The sequence below is a fragment of the Amblyomma maculatum genome, chromosome 5 (genome assembly GCF_055883805.1).
Source record: "Amblyomma maculatum isolate TAMU_Amacu chromosome 5, ASM5588380v1, whole genome shotgun sequence".
Classification (NCBI taxonomy): domain Eukaryota; kingdom Metazoa; phylum Arthropoda; class Arachnida; order Ixodida; family Ixodidae; genus Amblyomma; species Amblyomma maculatum.
Genome location: NC_139348.1, coordinates 138,301,519 through 138,317,057, shown reverse-complemented (window position 1 = coordinate 138,317,057; position 15,539 = coordinate 138,301,519). Strand labels below are relative to the sequence as shown.

The following is a 15,539-nucleotide window of genomic DNA, read 5'->3' as shown; positions in this document are numbered from 1 at the left end:
GAAGGAGAGTTTGAACGAGAAGGCTTAGTCCACATTATTCTGGGCGCGAATTTGATTGTCCCAGTTGGGGATTCAAATTTAGCATTTAGTTTAAGAAATGTGTCGTTTGGGCTTCTGAAAACTGTTATTGTCACTTTGTGAGTTTTTAAACGACCTTTTTTTTCAGTTGTTTTACTTCACGCTTCATCTGCTAGGTCTATTTCTGAGATGAAGAAATTTTGATTTCGGCAATGCGTAAAACTATTTAAAACGTAGAAATTTTATGCCACATTGAAGACCCATTACAGAAAACACTGCTTCAACTAAATATTGGCTTGAATGACTATAATAGCTCATCAGCTGGCCAGAGTAAGGAATGGAATTAACTTCTTGATATAACGAGCCCTTTTTTTTTATGGCACGCTCCAGTTCAAGAAAACCTATGCTAAGTCAACTGAGGTAAAAAATTTGTTCACAATACAATATGCATATTGGCACGCTTCTGTGCCTTTTCGTAAGTCGACGCTGGTGTTTTATTACGAATTTTCGCTGGAATCAATGTAGGCTCCTACAAATCCACCAATTCACAAACATGAAAGCCATGAAACATGAAAACATATTTTATGGTAATAACGACTGGCCTGGCTTCATCAGGGAAAGCCGCAGGTATAGAGCTTATTCACGTGACGTCATTGCAGCCATCCTGGCAACCATGGAACGCATAACGCAACATGAGAGAGGGAGAAAGAAAGAGAGAGAGAGGGCTTATGGCAAATCAGGTATGGCGTCGGTGATATCCGAGCTATGGTTGGACGGCGTTCCAAACGGCGTCTCAAGTGTCCGACAAATCAGCGGCGCGCAGCAGGAAGGACGCTAGTAGACGCTTTTTAGTTTCGAACCGCCCAACGTTATGGCGTCTCCGCAGCGTGATTCCGTTCTCTCAACGGTAGGGCCCTCTGAGCAGCGTCACCTGGCGACAGATAGTGGAAATATTCTAAAAATGAATAAAAGCACACTTAAACTGAGCACTTGGCGAATAGAATGTATGTTCGAATCCTGTGTTTGTAAAATTTTTCGAAATTTGTTTTTTGAATTGCAACATTAAAATAAGCTACTAATATCTTTCCGGAGGGTGTTCCCCTTTAGGTTGCATCATGTGATGTTTTTAATTCTTAATACCCACAGCACTTGGCGAATAAAATGTATGTTCAAATCCTGTGTTTGTAAATTTTTTCGAAATTTGTTTTTTGAATTGCAACATTAAAATAAGCTACTAATATCTTTCCGGGGGGTGTTCTCCTTTAGGTTGCATCATGTGATGTTTTTAATTCTTAATACCCACAAAACCTGCCGTCAACACAGCCGCAAGACAAGAGAATGACAACGCTTACACTATTTAATAATTTTCAACATAATTATTTCCTGCCTTTAATGAGTGTATGTTACCTTTAGGTTGCGTTCAGACACATCTCTCAGTAACAATTGCCGTTTAACCCGCTCAGAGGCAACCAGTGACGAGAAAGAAGTTGCGGGACCCTACCGTTGAGAAGACGGAATTACGCGTCTCCGCAATACAGGGTTGCCACAACCGCCACCTGCTAAACCTGATAGTGAATATGCATGTCTATAGACTCCCGGTTTCGTCCGAGCATGAGCCGTAATCGCCTGTATGCTGCATCACGTGAGAGCGTCGAAGAAGGTAGCACATTTCCTCTAGACTCTTTAATCTTATGTTTGTGCGCTGTAATAATTGCTAGACAGGTGGCTCTGTCTAGGGAGCGAATGTTTCTTTCTTTAGATGACGAGAGCGAATAACCAGAGAGATATCCAGTGACAGGAAAAATGTCGGAGATTTAACGCTATTTGAACCTGTTCGTAGCGAATAAAAGCATCCGCCGGAGTGCATCAGTACGCTCGGCTACTGAATCTAAGAGCCCAGGCTCGAACGCAACCGGTTTGAATCCGCTCCACTCGGAGGCTTTTTTCGCGCGAAAACACTCACACAGACAATCTGAATCACCATCTAAACGAGCTTCCAATCTAAAAACGTATTCCCACTCAGGAGAATTCGAGGTGAGGCCTCGTGAAGAGCTCATAGTCAGTCGCCGACACCCGGCGAATACTGGGCTTGCAAGCCAGAGTTGAGCATCCGCTATAAACAGCAGACATTTAAGCGGACTACGGTATCGCGCAGAGCCCATTCTCGACGAACCAGTCCAATCCATAGTCGCCCACTGCATTGGCCTCCTGCCAGATCTGGGCATTGATGTCGCCCATTAGTACAGTATACTGTGTCTTTCCTTTCCGCATTTCCCAATTTTACATCTCCGAAAAGCCTTCAACTGCATGGTCATCATGACTACATGTAGGTGCGTAGGCATGCACAACCTTCACTTTATATCGCTTATATTAGGCTTAATACGATGCCTGCCACCCTCTCAATAATGCTATATATTTCATCGATATTACCAGCTATATACTTATTGACAAACAAACTTAATCCTAGTATCAGTCCTTCATTACATTTATGCCTCATTCGGCCTCCTAACCTCACTAAGGCATATGACAACCCATTTCATACATTCTAGTTTCTCTAACAGCACCGCTAAACTAGCTTCAATAGCTAGGGTTCTAGCGTTAGACGTTGCCAGGATCAGTTTACAATGACGGCCTGTCCAGTGGAACCAGAAACTTTTAGCACCCTCCGCTGTGTCACAGGTCTGACAGCTGCCGTGTTCAGTTCCTCCGCTGCCGCTGGTGACTGAGGGCCGGGGTTTTATAGGACTAGTCATGGGAGGTTTGCACTAAATATGATCTATTTGCTATAAATATGATCAATGAAATCATTTGATGAAATAGGAAATTTTGTTGATACCGCAACGATTGCATAGCGATGTAATCGCTCACTGAATAGAGCATCGTACCACGGCACATATGGCAAAAAAAAAGAGGAACCGACGCACCGGCATCTTTTATTATAAACGACGTTTTTAGCTGTGTGGTCCAACCTGACAGCAGTCGTGTGATGGCTTCGCCTCAGTGAAGTTCTTCAACAGAAATTTTCAAGTGCCTCATCAGTTTGGTAGCAGCGAGGTATAAGCACGCAAAATCAAAGTGGGCGACAGATTTTTACTGTACAAAAGCACCGCCGAAACATAAGTGGATTTATGTTATGCTTTTATTGATGATTACGCGTAAAACACTGCTTATGTTCAGTTTCCTGAAGAGGTCGTCGAGGTAAACCTGGGCTCCAACGAAAGAGATGGCTACCTATCTGGTCACCAACTGGACGGTCGCCTGCTCTTCCCTGCTGCTGGCTACATGGTCCTTGCCTGGAAATTCTTGGTGAAACGCTCCGGCAGGCACTTCGAAGAGGTGCCGGTGTTGTTAGAGGCCGTCATCTTTCACAGGGCCACCATCTTGCCCAAGAACGGTGAGGTTTCTACTAAAGTACACAAGACTTTATGTATCCTGCACAATATCCAAGCCCCACCTGCGCGCTTCCGAGCCTAGCCACCAGAACTACTGCAAAAGTCACCGATCATGCCACTTCGAAGTTTTAAGTGTGACTACTTGTGTGCAGGTCCAGTGCGCTTGACGGTGCACATTATGCCATCCTCCGGAGAGTTCGAGATCAGTGAGAATGGCACACTAGCGGCAAGTGGCCGCATTCGAATCACTGAGGACAGAGAACGGCTCTTGGATACAGAACTACCAGGTCTATCGGCTGATAAAACAGACTACGAATTCGAAGAAGACGACGTTTACAGGGAACTGATGTTGCGTGGCCATGAACACCATGGAAAGTTTCGGAGCGTCCTCAGCGCCGACATGAAAAGTTAGTCCCTCTGCAGACTGTCCAGGTTTTGCCCCTGCTTTGAGAAGTACCGCAAGAGATGTACGCAGGTTACAACGAGTTCAATATTTCAATCTTGCGACTTGCGTATTTTGACAGTGTGAAGCGGATTCTGGGCTATTTGACGAGGGCTAGCCTTTTCTTGTACGATTTGAGCCTCCCGCAAAAAGCTTCCCGCAAAGGGCTATAGTTTCCGCTCTTCCCATATGCGCCAGGTAAATATAGATTCGCTTATTTGCGACAAAAAAAGCAGCTGCTAATGCGTCCCTACTTAAAATAACTTAGATCTTACGTTTCCGGAAGCCTATCCACGTGCGTGTATATTGGACACGGGTATTGAGGGCCAGTCTTGAGGCGGGCTACGTGGAAAAGCTGGGCATTGCAGGAGTGTGTATGACATTTTATTATTTTGGCAATTACATAATTGGTATCGATGAGTGGTCAATAATAAAGAAAGGACCGGAGTACTGAGAAAAGAGTTTTCGGTTTTAGGTTGGTCTGCGCGAAGGATTGCAGTACGTAACCGCAATGCGCACGTCATCGTGAGTCGTAACAGCTCATAGAGCGAGTCGCCGCGCTTTCATTGTCTGATATCATCGGCGAGACGGTCGCATCAGAAAAGAGGAAGAATAAAAAAAATTGATGTCCAGAAATCAAGCTCACCAGTTTATGAAATCAGAAATCATGAGCTGGCCTAAACAGGAAAAATAACGGCAAATGTCTGGTGATATCTTGCAGGGAAGTATTTATTGCAAGCGTAGGCAACAATGGCAGCATTGTCTGTCGCTCTTACGACCTGCGGCAACATATAAAGCCAACATGTTCGTGAATTTCCTGCTCATGCGTTCAGTTAGGCTATTTGTTTATAGATAGTAGGGTGCAAAGATCAAAAAAGAAAAAAAAAAGAATATAAGGAAATGTGGAAGGAAAGAAATAAACGCGTCAAGCAAGAAATACAGAAAAAACGAATGGCAGGACGAAAGGAATTAAGAAATATAGAAAAAGGTGGGAAGTGAGAACAGGAAGGAAGAAATGAAGTAAGGATGGAAGCTTACATCACGAAAGTCAAGATGGCCTCTAAAGGATGCCTCTGAGAATGGATCCTGTTTAAGTTCAACCAACACAGTTTTTTTTTTGTAGCGTTAGGGGACATTGCACACTCCAGGACATAAATACGTTTGCGCTACCCCTCTCCCCCCTCTTGCATAAAAGTCTGTTCTCCTTGACAAGGCTTCAAGTGACAGTTTTCGCTCCGTAGCTAAACACCAAATACGCCGAGTGGATCCAACGAGTATTTTTTGTGGAATCTATGTAATACAGTAGTGTTTACCAGAAGGCGAAATGTCTAGCTATAACTGTGTCCTTATGCGAAGGAATTAAAAAACAAGTACCCGGCGTCCATAACGAAGGAAGTCCAGGCCGTTAACAGAAGCGCTCTTGAAACGTAGCAGCATGAAAGTGTCGGGGGACAGTCAATCACTCGGCGAAGATAACGTTTTCTAGCATGTGGAACAAAGGGCGAGAAAATATAATACTTATGATATTACTTGCAGTACTTGTACTGCAGCAGTTTCAGTTCGAAAAGTTAGCATCCAGAACTGCAGAATAAAAGCATTCTAGTGGACTGAGCTTGTTTGATAAGGCGTGTGATTACTAGCGTGTCAATTAATTGGAGAAGGCCATCTTCTTCGCAATGTGTCGAAACGTTATGCTCTTAAAAACGTTTAACTCTGACACCTCGTCACGATAGTTTAAAACTGAACACGATTAATGATTTTTCTGCTGTGTTCCTGAAACCTGACTTAAAAAGACAATTTCTTCCACAAAACGTTGTTCAGTGTGATCAAGCGTCAGTAAAGGGCTGATTTATTGAGATGCCTAAATTTTTTCGAGCGTCCGAGTCTTTATCAAAAGTTGAGGAATTGCGCCGCAATGTTTAGTTTCTGTACTGGCTGGTAATTTATCCGTCGGAATTTTAAGCCAGGGCAGAAGCGCGACTTATGTGTATTTGTAGCCAACGCTCTTTGGCTCACAGTTTGTAGCGTGTATACGACAGAATTTCAAGACTTATTGACGATGTTCAGGCGTTTAACACCACATACAGCATACCAAGTTTTTCACAAGGTAACTGGCTTGGTTCCATGTGGGAATCACATTACATTGTATTGTATTACATTCTCACATATGACTGACTATTTTGTGCTGCTCTGTGCGTGCTGCGTTGTGTTGCACATGTCAATTGTGGTGCCGAAGGTCCAGTCAGGTGACTTGTACGTCACCTTTAGCCTCGGTCCCATAGCAAAAATTGTATTTTTGCTACAAACTGCAATAAACAAACAAATGGGCGGTAAATTAACGCTTGCAACGGCTATATGACACCCGAGTGGGATACACCGGGCAAGGAGAAAGTGGGCTTGCCCACTTGATCCTTGAAGGGGCCGAAATGAGTGCACGAGTGGTTGCCCCAGTCCAACGTGCCTGTGTGCGCCCCACAGGGGCCCCATATTATGTGCTACGTGGGCCCAATCAAAGCTCCATGAAAGACAATGTTTTGTTCCAACTCGGCACCGTCTCCTAAATTGACGGTGTACGAGTAAGAGACACTATTTTTGAGATTTGGTGGAAATTTCCGAAAAGGGGCATTGCCTGCGCCTCAGTCACACGAGTTGGTTATGGAACAAAGTGTTACCGTGGGTCATTGTGGGGAGAGCGGGTGGATTTTGCAACATTGCTATGTCCTTGCACAGACACTGACAAAAAGGAGCTTTAACATCGAATAAAAAGATGCCGGGAGCGTTTTGTAAGCGCTAAAATGTTTATGAGTTGCGTCAAACGGCTGAATTTGATGTAAAATACTTAAGCATGCTGAAAGCCGACGCGATGATGCGCGTCCCTACTATGATACCGATGGCACAGCGCTCATGGTTTAAATGGCGCTAAGTCTGCCTCCACAAACACTGACATAAAGCGATAGCTCATTTTTCGCTCCCAACAGGTGTGACTATCGCGTCAGGAACACTTTTCCTTCACAGTGGCAGTGAGGCTTAACAAGCACTTCTCTTCATTCTACACAGTTAACCTTCAAGAAGGTGCCAAGTTGCCACTCCGAGCACGTGCTGTCTACTCTGTTTTGTCCATGGAACCCAATGCCCGTACAAGGGTGTACTTTCGGTACCTCTAATGGCACCTTTCCGAGTGTCACATTAGTTTTATTAAGTATTTACGCGTTAAAAACATTTTTCGAAACGTGTGGGCAACGACGCGTATTTGCTCAAAAAACCATTACCTCCTGACACATATAAAACAGCTTACTGAAAAAAACTTGTCCTTCAGGGGCCGTGCTCTGTACAGGTCCCCATTCAAATGTATATTTCGGGTCAATTTGGTCCTATGGACTTGGTGACTGTTACTCAGTGGCGTAACTGCGGTTCTCAGTTTTCAGTTGGGTAGCGGCCGGGAAGCTGGCTGGTTAGATTGGACCTTTCCATCGGCTGTATATCGTAGAAATTGGTTTACCAGTAGTAGCGGTGCGTGGCAAAGGTAGTACCTACATCGTCGACATATGGATATGACACATCGAAGTTTCAGTGGCTAGTCGTATGCTTTTTGCGTTGCCATGAGCCAGATGTAATTATAAAATCAATTCCATTTCAAATTGATCCTTGTAAATGGGGCACAAGTTTGTAGTTGACGAGACACGAGGGCCCTTTCTCTCTTCACTGATAATTTCCCTCTTTGCCTCGTATTTTGCGCACCCTGATGTAGTGTAAAGAAAGGACAATGTTTTTTGTTTATTTTTTTAGGCGGCCGCGGAAAATTGAAGTGGGATAAAAACTGGGTAACCTTCATCGATAGCATGCTCCAGTTATATGAAATCCTCAACCCGCAGCGAGGATTCAGGCCGTTCGCTAAGATCCAGTCTTGCCGCATCGATCCCCGGGTGCACGCTGATATCGTTGATGAAGCTGGACACAAAGGTTAGAATCTCTAAATTTTCTATTTTTTTGGAACTAAATGATGATATACACTTTGTGAGTTAGAAACATTCACATCTACAGCGGTTTGCGTTCAACCATTCCCTCGTACGCACATTTTAAGTAATCTTTCTATAATGACCTAAAATTTGCGTAAGAAGGAATGCTTGAACTCATACCGACGAAGCTGTGCATTTTTTTTTATAAAACTCACAAAATGTCTATCTTTTCTTTAAGTAATCTTACTATGATGTTGTGTTTTGATGGAGGCGAAACGGAAAGGTGTACGTGTGCTCTACGGTGTTTGCGCACGTAAATGATCCTCAGGTGGTCGACATTACTCCGTAAGCCTCCACTACTGCATCTCTTTCTTTCTCTCTACTTTCATTCGGAACTTTCTCAATTTTGCATTCCTCCCACCTTCAATTACGGCGCAGTTCAGGTGTCTACAGAACACGTGTGACAGATACTGCACTTTTCCTTTCCTGTGAACCAATTATTATTATTCTTACTGTTATGAAATCTGATGCATGCAAACAACATCGCTGTTTATTGTGCTAGTGTGAAGGGCAGCACTGAATGCATATCTACTTGTCTGCGGCAAGCATAGCCAGCAGTCGCTTGTGGTGGGACGGCGGAAGAGCGAAGTCTTAAATGGAATAAGCCTAGTGCAGACATGCAGGCTATTGAGGGAGTGTTTAAGAGGGTCTGTTATCAACTAGTAGAGAATTAAGATTACCACAAAGATTTCCAAGTAGCTTGTCTATCACCCCGTAGTGTATATTCTTCGTATTTGGCTTTTGAATGGTAATGTGTTTGAATGCGTATCATGAATTTTATAGCGGTGAATCCGCATCTCGCACCACTTCCACATTGCTCCTACTAAATTTTAATTAATTTTGTTGCACTTGCCGGCCTGGAATTATGAATTGAAATGTTCAACTAAAGGTAAAGGCCAGATTTCTCTTTTGGACATTACTGCATTTCGTGTTGCGCAGGGATTCATGCTGTTTACGACAGATACCTCAACACGTGCCGCGCCGGAGGTGTCGTGATTGAAGGCCTGAAGTCTACCTTAGCAATGCGGCGCAGTGAGAGGCAGACCCCACTGCTCCAAGAGTACCGGTTCGTACCTTACATCGACGACGATAAAGTTGTAGAGCTGCGAGAGACAGAAGTACGAGAGTACGTTGGTGCATGCAATGGCATCATCCGCGGCATCCTTGAAGAAAGGGGGGGAAATGTGACTGATGCCTTCGAGCTGAAAAATGATTCCTGCGAATCATCCGAAGAAGTACTCAACCGATACGTCAAAACCAATGCGGAGAACAACGGCCTCCTACAGGTTGTTGTCACTATCAAGGAGGTAATAAGCAGATCGTCTTCATCGTTGGCTTCTGTCACAGAGCAGACCCTGAAGACCCACAGAGAGGTCCTTGACAAGGACGTCCTAAACACAGCTCTTTTAGAAGAAGATCCATTAAGACCTCTCCTTGAAGTCGCCGTAGAGAACACGTATGGAAGCAAAATTCGTATTCTCGAACTAGCGCCACAGGGAGGAGACTTGCTCTTAACACCCATAGTGAGTAGGCTACTGTCACTGTCCCATCACTTGCTCAAGATCGAGTATGCATTAGCCCACCCATGTCCGAACATTTTGACGCTGAACCATTTACCCGAAGACATCTTCAAGCACGAATGGAAGCCCACATCTGCTATGACAAGTGACTTGCCTGACGCTGAGGTTGTTATTGCGCACAATGCCCTCAGCGCCCCAAATAATCTTGAAACTTTGGCGGAACAACTATCCAAGCAATGCAAAGAAGGTGGATTCGTAATTCTGTCTTTGCGCACAGCTTTGACGTCAGTGGAAGCGTTTCTCTCGAATATAAGCAATGTCCCGATTATACATTACAAAAAGGAGACGGTGGTATCGTTTCTTGAGGGTTACGGTCTTCGATTGGTCGGACTGAAGTCTAACAACTGGTCCACGCTGCTTCTACTAAGGAAAATGGCAGTTGCCCAGACCGAAACAAAAGAAGAATTGGTAAAATTAAGCAACACGCAATTCGAATGGGTGGATAAAGTAAAGGAAAAGATTTCTGAACCTGAAAGCAGTCGTCTAGGAAAAAGGTTATGGCTCATCGCTGAAGACATTGGTATCAGTGGTGTCGTCGGCTTTATTAACTGCCTTCGGTTGGAGACTGGTGGAAGTAATATAAGGTAAGTATTTTAAAACTTCTTGGGAACTTCAATATATTCTTATTACTGAAACTACAAAATAAAACGTACTTCAGCTACAGCGAAGAGCATTATTGCAATCGTTTCAAGAGAAATAGTAAAAAGCATGCGCTGTGTATAGATGATGGGCAACGTTAACAGACACGTCCTTTTCGGTTTAAGCCATTTTGCGTTACAACTCATTTGTTTGAATTAGCGCTTTCTTCAATATAAGCATTATAATGAGCTATTGTTCAAAACTAAACTTCATCTGCTCTGAGCAGACATAATTTCATACTCTGTCTAAGCCACCCAGAAGTCTACCTTGCAGTAGCTCGACGATAACAAATATGTGAGGCAATTTCATGCCGCAGTTCGCGTGAAGATTTGTGACAGAAAGGTCTGTGAACGGAGGAGATGATGTATGCTGACTTTCCGTAACAGATGCTTATTTGACGCAAACCTAAGTGATCCCGACATGGACAAGGACGCCATGACCGTCAACCCGCCGTGCAAGAAATGGTTGGAGCGAGACCTTCTGATGAACGTTTACCGCGACGGGAAGTGGGGCTCTTTCAGGAGTCTGACCATGCAATGTGAGTATAACAATCTGTGAACATTTATTTCATGGTCTTCATGGTCAGCGTATACGTGCCGCCTTAAGCAGAATGGTGCACTGCTTGCACAAGGACGGCGACCTAACTTAAAATAGTTGTTTAGAGGAAGCCGAGTGTATATTTTTGTAGATGCTGTGTATTTTTTTAACCATGCTGCCAGCAAAAAATTGTTATTTCACCAAGAAAATATATTTTAATGTCTTAAGGTCATTTCATACAAACTGTGTGGTTGTTAGCAAAAAACGAAAAGGAGCGTTGGCGCTCCTTTGAGTTGATTGGCGATGCATCCTGGGCTGACGCGAAAATAGGTTTCTGTATAGAGGGTTTAGTTTCTAAATTTCTGCATTAGTTCAACGCCGGAATTTTTTTTTTGTTGCCATCGCAGTATACGTGTAGAAGAATGAAGGCCATTGCTATACCACCAGCCATTGCTATCCGACCTTTACTGAGGTCCCAATATGGCGCTCACACTCCTACTCGAGCCCCACGCTCTCGCGCTTCCTCTTCCTTTTCGTCTTCTGAAGCCTCAGGCGGCAATCTTCAATAATAGGTTTGTATTTAGGATGAAACATTTGTCACCTTGTCGGTACCGCCCCCATCATCGCCTGAGTGAAGCCTCAGAACGATATTGCTGATATTTATTGTAAGGGGCACGGTGTGATAACACGCACAGTGATGTCATGGGTCAGGGTGCGTATGTGTTTATCGCAAAGGAGAAAAAGTGTGCGCAGGCCATCTACAAGTTTGCGTCGCAGTTTTTGCGAATTTGCAACTTAACGGCGTACATCAGAGCGAGAGACGCCTGCTCCTATTATTGACAAGCATGGCCGCCGTTCGGCGCCTAATTGCTTCTCTTATTTGTTTTCAGAGTAGCCTTGAGTTTCAAATTTGTGGTGAGAAACTGAGTTTCTGAAAGGGCTTTTTACGCTTACGTAGAGATAGCTTGACCTTAAAAAAACCTTTTTAGCACAGCTTTTTATGCTGCCTGGATAGTAACTATAAGTAATCGTAGAGGCAAAATAAATGGCGCAGATATAGTAGAGGAAAGAAATTGTGCTTTATTTACAAATGAAGTAAGATTAACTGCTTACTGTGAAGGCGCGCTTCCTGAAATCTGATTGGTCGAGTAAGTTGTGTAGTGTATCAGCAGGCGCCTCCAGCAGCACTTAGAGCGAGCGAACTTGATGCAGCGTTGCACCTTCAGTGTATTATGACATACATCCTGTCGGACACTCTACAGCAGCTACGGACGGAGAAGCCGAGTGAAATTGAGAGACGCGAGCAGCATAGCAGCGTAACAGCAAAAATGGCACCGAGATATTTGAAGTGACATTGCTGCTTATAAGCGCTAATTGAAGACATCTAGCATTCGCTTGTTAGCGAAATGTGATTAGTTTGGTGTGGTTTAGCTTTACGGTCAACGTCCCAAGGCGACTCAGGCTATGAGAGACGCCGCAGTGGAGAGCTTCAAAAATTTCTATCACCTGGGGTTCATGAACGTGTACTTATATTGCACAGCACACTAGCGCCTAGGTTTTCGTCCCACCAAAAAACGGCCGCCGAAATGTTATTGGTTTGGCTTTGGGGTTTAACGTCCCAAGACGACTAAGCTAGGCGCCATAGTGGAGGGCTTCGGAAATGTCGACCACCCGGGGTTCTTTAACGTGCACTGACATCGCACAGCACACGAGTGCCGAAAAGCTAGGCGCTCGTGTGCTGTGCGATGTCAGTAAATGTTAAAAAACCCCAGGTGGTCGAAATTCCCCGCCGACTTCTACTTTTCGATGTGGGCAAAAAGCTAGGCGCTCGTGTGCGCCACATCGCCGGTGTTTAGCAACATTTGAATACAGACACTAAAGCCCGTATCTCATATCGCTAAAGTGTGAAAATGCACAGCAATAAAGGAAGACAATTTGCTGGTAGCACTGAAAAATAAAGCGCGACAAAAAGTCAATTCCTAACCTCATGTCATTAGATCGTGTCCTGAAAACATGCTGTGGAGTACTTACTTTTGGTTTATGAAAAAAAGCTTGCAAATAGTGATTCCTCATGCTTACCTGAGCCAAAAGCTACATGTAACAAACCACATGTGGAAATAAAATAGGTTCCATGCAGTACATAGATCAAGCATTATTTGATTGAAATAAAAGAGTCTGTAGGTGATTTTGCTTGCTTGTCCGCCGTGAGAAGGCCCTTAATCTCAAGAACGTTGAAGTGAATGTATAGTGATAGATAAAACCAGTCAGCTACCCTTTACGTGTCACAAAATTGCAGATCATTTAAAACGGAAGAAAAAGAAAACGTTGTCTTGCGCACTCAAGGCTGCCTTCTCTGCTCTCCTAGTCGAAAAAAAAACTACAGAACAATGTCAAAACAACGACAAATATTCTCTAGTTCTGTCGCGAACGTCAAATTTTCTGTAGTTCTGTAGTACGTTCCTGTAGTTACGTAGTTTTTCTGTAGTATATTTCTGTTGTCTGTAGTTCTGTAATGCTTTTTTGTTGTAACTACAGAAATTTCTGATGTTACTACAGAACGTTCTGTTGTCACAACAGGTTTCCCGTCAAAAACCACGCAAAAGTTCTGTCGTAACAACAGAAAAGTTTCTGTAGTATTCTCCGACTGTTCTAAGCATCACGAGGCAGGCACAGCCCTGCAGTTTTTATACGATAAAACGGATGCCCCGACCGTAGAACCACGCAGCTCCTTTCAATGCGTGATCGAGTGCAGCACAACATTGCTTTTAGTAAAAAAGCAAGGCTACTTGCCAGGATGTCAACAAAAATGATGTCGGCTAAGAAAAAGGTCTTCACCTCCTATCCTACACTTGAGGAAGGGAAGTAACATAAAAATAAAATGGTGATGGGTGGCGATGCCATATTTGCAGTGAGATTTTTGCTGTGAGACAAAGAACATGCTTTATTTCCGCAAGGAATTGCTCTTTTAGCATACGGCTATCAACTAACACATGTAACACAATACTTGGGCATGTGTCTTGAAGCCAAGATTCTCATATGATCGTTGACATAGCGTTTTTCGAATACAAATAAGTGGCACCAATATTGAGCTCAATGAAAGCGGAAACGTCTAAACTTAAGCCCACTACAAATAATAAAACGTTCATTCTATTTGTTTTCATTGGTTGAAGGCCTAGAACATTTTTTGAAGGAGATGTGAGGAAACAAATTCTGCACTCGCGACTTTAAATTTAATGCAGTTAGACAGCAACGATGGAGGCCGGCACATGATAGGAAAAGCAACCGTATGCATAATAGTGAAATAAAATAGAGACAAGGCAATATATTCGAAGCCGATGTGGCCCACAGAACAATATTTCGGAAGGAGGAATGCAAACAACAGTAGTTCTACTGGGACAGAAGTCCTGACATGCAGACAACCCCAGTGCCACTCTCAGGTGACCCAGGTAGTTTACAGTCGATTCAAAGAGAGCGTATATTGAGAAGATAACACTTAAACAAATGCAGCCAAACCTTCACTGCAGTGATAACGCCGTGAAAAAACGCTGATGTGAGCAACGGCCTGAACACATGAAGTCCAATGTTTAAGGCAGTCCTTGGTGATCCCTCGCTGCCTCTCACCGCGAAGGTCCTTGTAAAGCTATCCCACCATATCAGCTGAGGGCCCGCCTCGTGCAGCTTAAACACTGAGCTAGTCAAGATGCACCTAGCAGACCGTCATTGCTGCGCTTTTCAATTTTGGTTCGTCGCACGGTTTTTCCAGAGTTTTGCTCACTAAGACCGATTTGAATTCCTTGCAAAGGAAAATAAGTTGTTTTGACGTTGAAAGTTTTGAATAAAATGTACACCACTGCATAATGCGAAATCTAATTTTAGAATGCTCCACCTTCATTTATTTTTGTTTTAATACATGAATGAAACAGCGTATTGTAAATGTTTTCTTTTCTTTGTAAATTTATTAAAACATGGCGTTAAGCAATAATTGACGCATGTAATATTAACGCTTTGGCCAGAAATAGGCTTTCAAGATGTAACCTATTGTGTAATCTCTGTTTATTATAACTTAAACTCGGTCGATGCAGCAGGTGGGCGCACCAGAAGGAAAGAGGGCTATTAGAGAGAAATAAGAGGATAGCACCCCAGAGACCCGAAAGAGAAAATGAGCATTATCGGAAATACACATGCACATCGAAGTTCAATGTGTTCGACACTTTATGGCATCTGGAAGGATTTGATTACTATAATTCTTTTTCATGCAGGTAGCACGCCGAAGGTTACGGAGTATGCCTTTGTCAACATCGAAACTAGCGGCGATCTCTCCAGCCTGCAGTGGTACGAGTCCCGGCTGCGCTACGCCGACACATCCAGCATCAACGGGAAAGTGCTTTGCAGCGTGTACTATGCACCTCTTAACTTCCGAGACGTCATGCTCGCGACAGGAAAGCTTCCTGCGGACGCAATACCCTGTGAGTGCATGAAGTGTTACCCACACACAATTGATCTATTTTGCTATCAAATGATGCCCTCTCTTGACTTGCCGATCAACTAAAATACTATCTTCGTGCCGCGGAGGCGCGTCGTTCCCTTGCTGTCCACTCACCTAGCTTATATCTTACACCGTGTCCTCGACCGACCTGATCAGGCGCGTAAATCCCGGTCATTTCTGACCTACTGGCTTGATTGTTGTTTTAGCAGCAGCCTTTTTCTTTCATCCAGAAACTTTCCGAACGCAAACATTTGAATGTGAAAGCTCGGAGATGGCGATGTGCACTACTCGTCTCCGGTTCCGTGGATGCAACCGCACATATCAACATGGCGGTTGCTCTCAACTGCCAACTTGAGCGGCAGATGTCTATTTATCCAAACTTATCAAGAGGTGGTAAGGGTCCATTAAATGTGGTAAATATTCCACAAT

General features: G+C 43.8%; 1 protein-coding gene across 1 annotated transcript in view; it reads left to right on the top strand.

Moving 5' to 3' along the window:
* The window catches only part of LOC146189715 (fatty acid synthase-like), an 86,000-nt gene that overhangs the window by 49,506 nt on the left and 20,955 nt on the right, over window positions 1-15,539 (top strand). Inside the window, exons 14-19 of the mRNA XM_084605329.1 lie at window positions 3,196-3,412; window positions 3,563-3,817; window positions 7,639-7,812; window positions 8,808-10,032; window positions 10,474-10,625; window positions 14,884-15,090. Coding sequence (XP_084461455.1) covers window positions 3,196-3,412; window positions 3,563-3,817; window positions 7,639-7,812; window positions 8,808-10,032; window positions 10,474-10,625; window positions 14,884-15,090 — 2,230 coding nt within the window. The remainder of the gene's footprint in view (window positions 1-3,195; window positions 3,413-3,562; window positions 3,818-7,638; window positions 7,813-8,807; window positions 10,033-10,473; window positions 10,626-14,883; window positions 15,091-15,539) is intronic.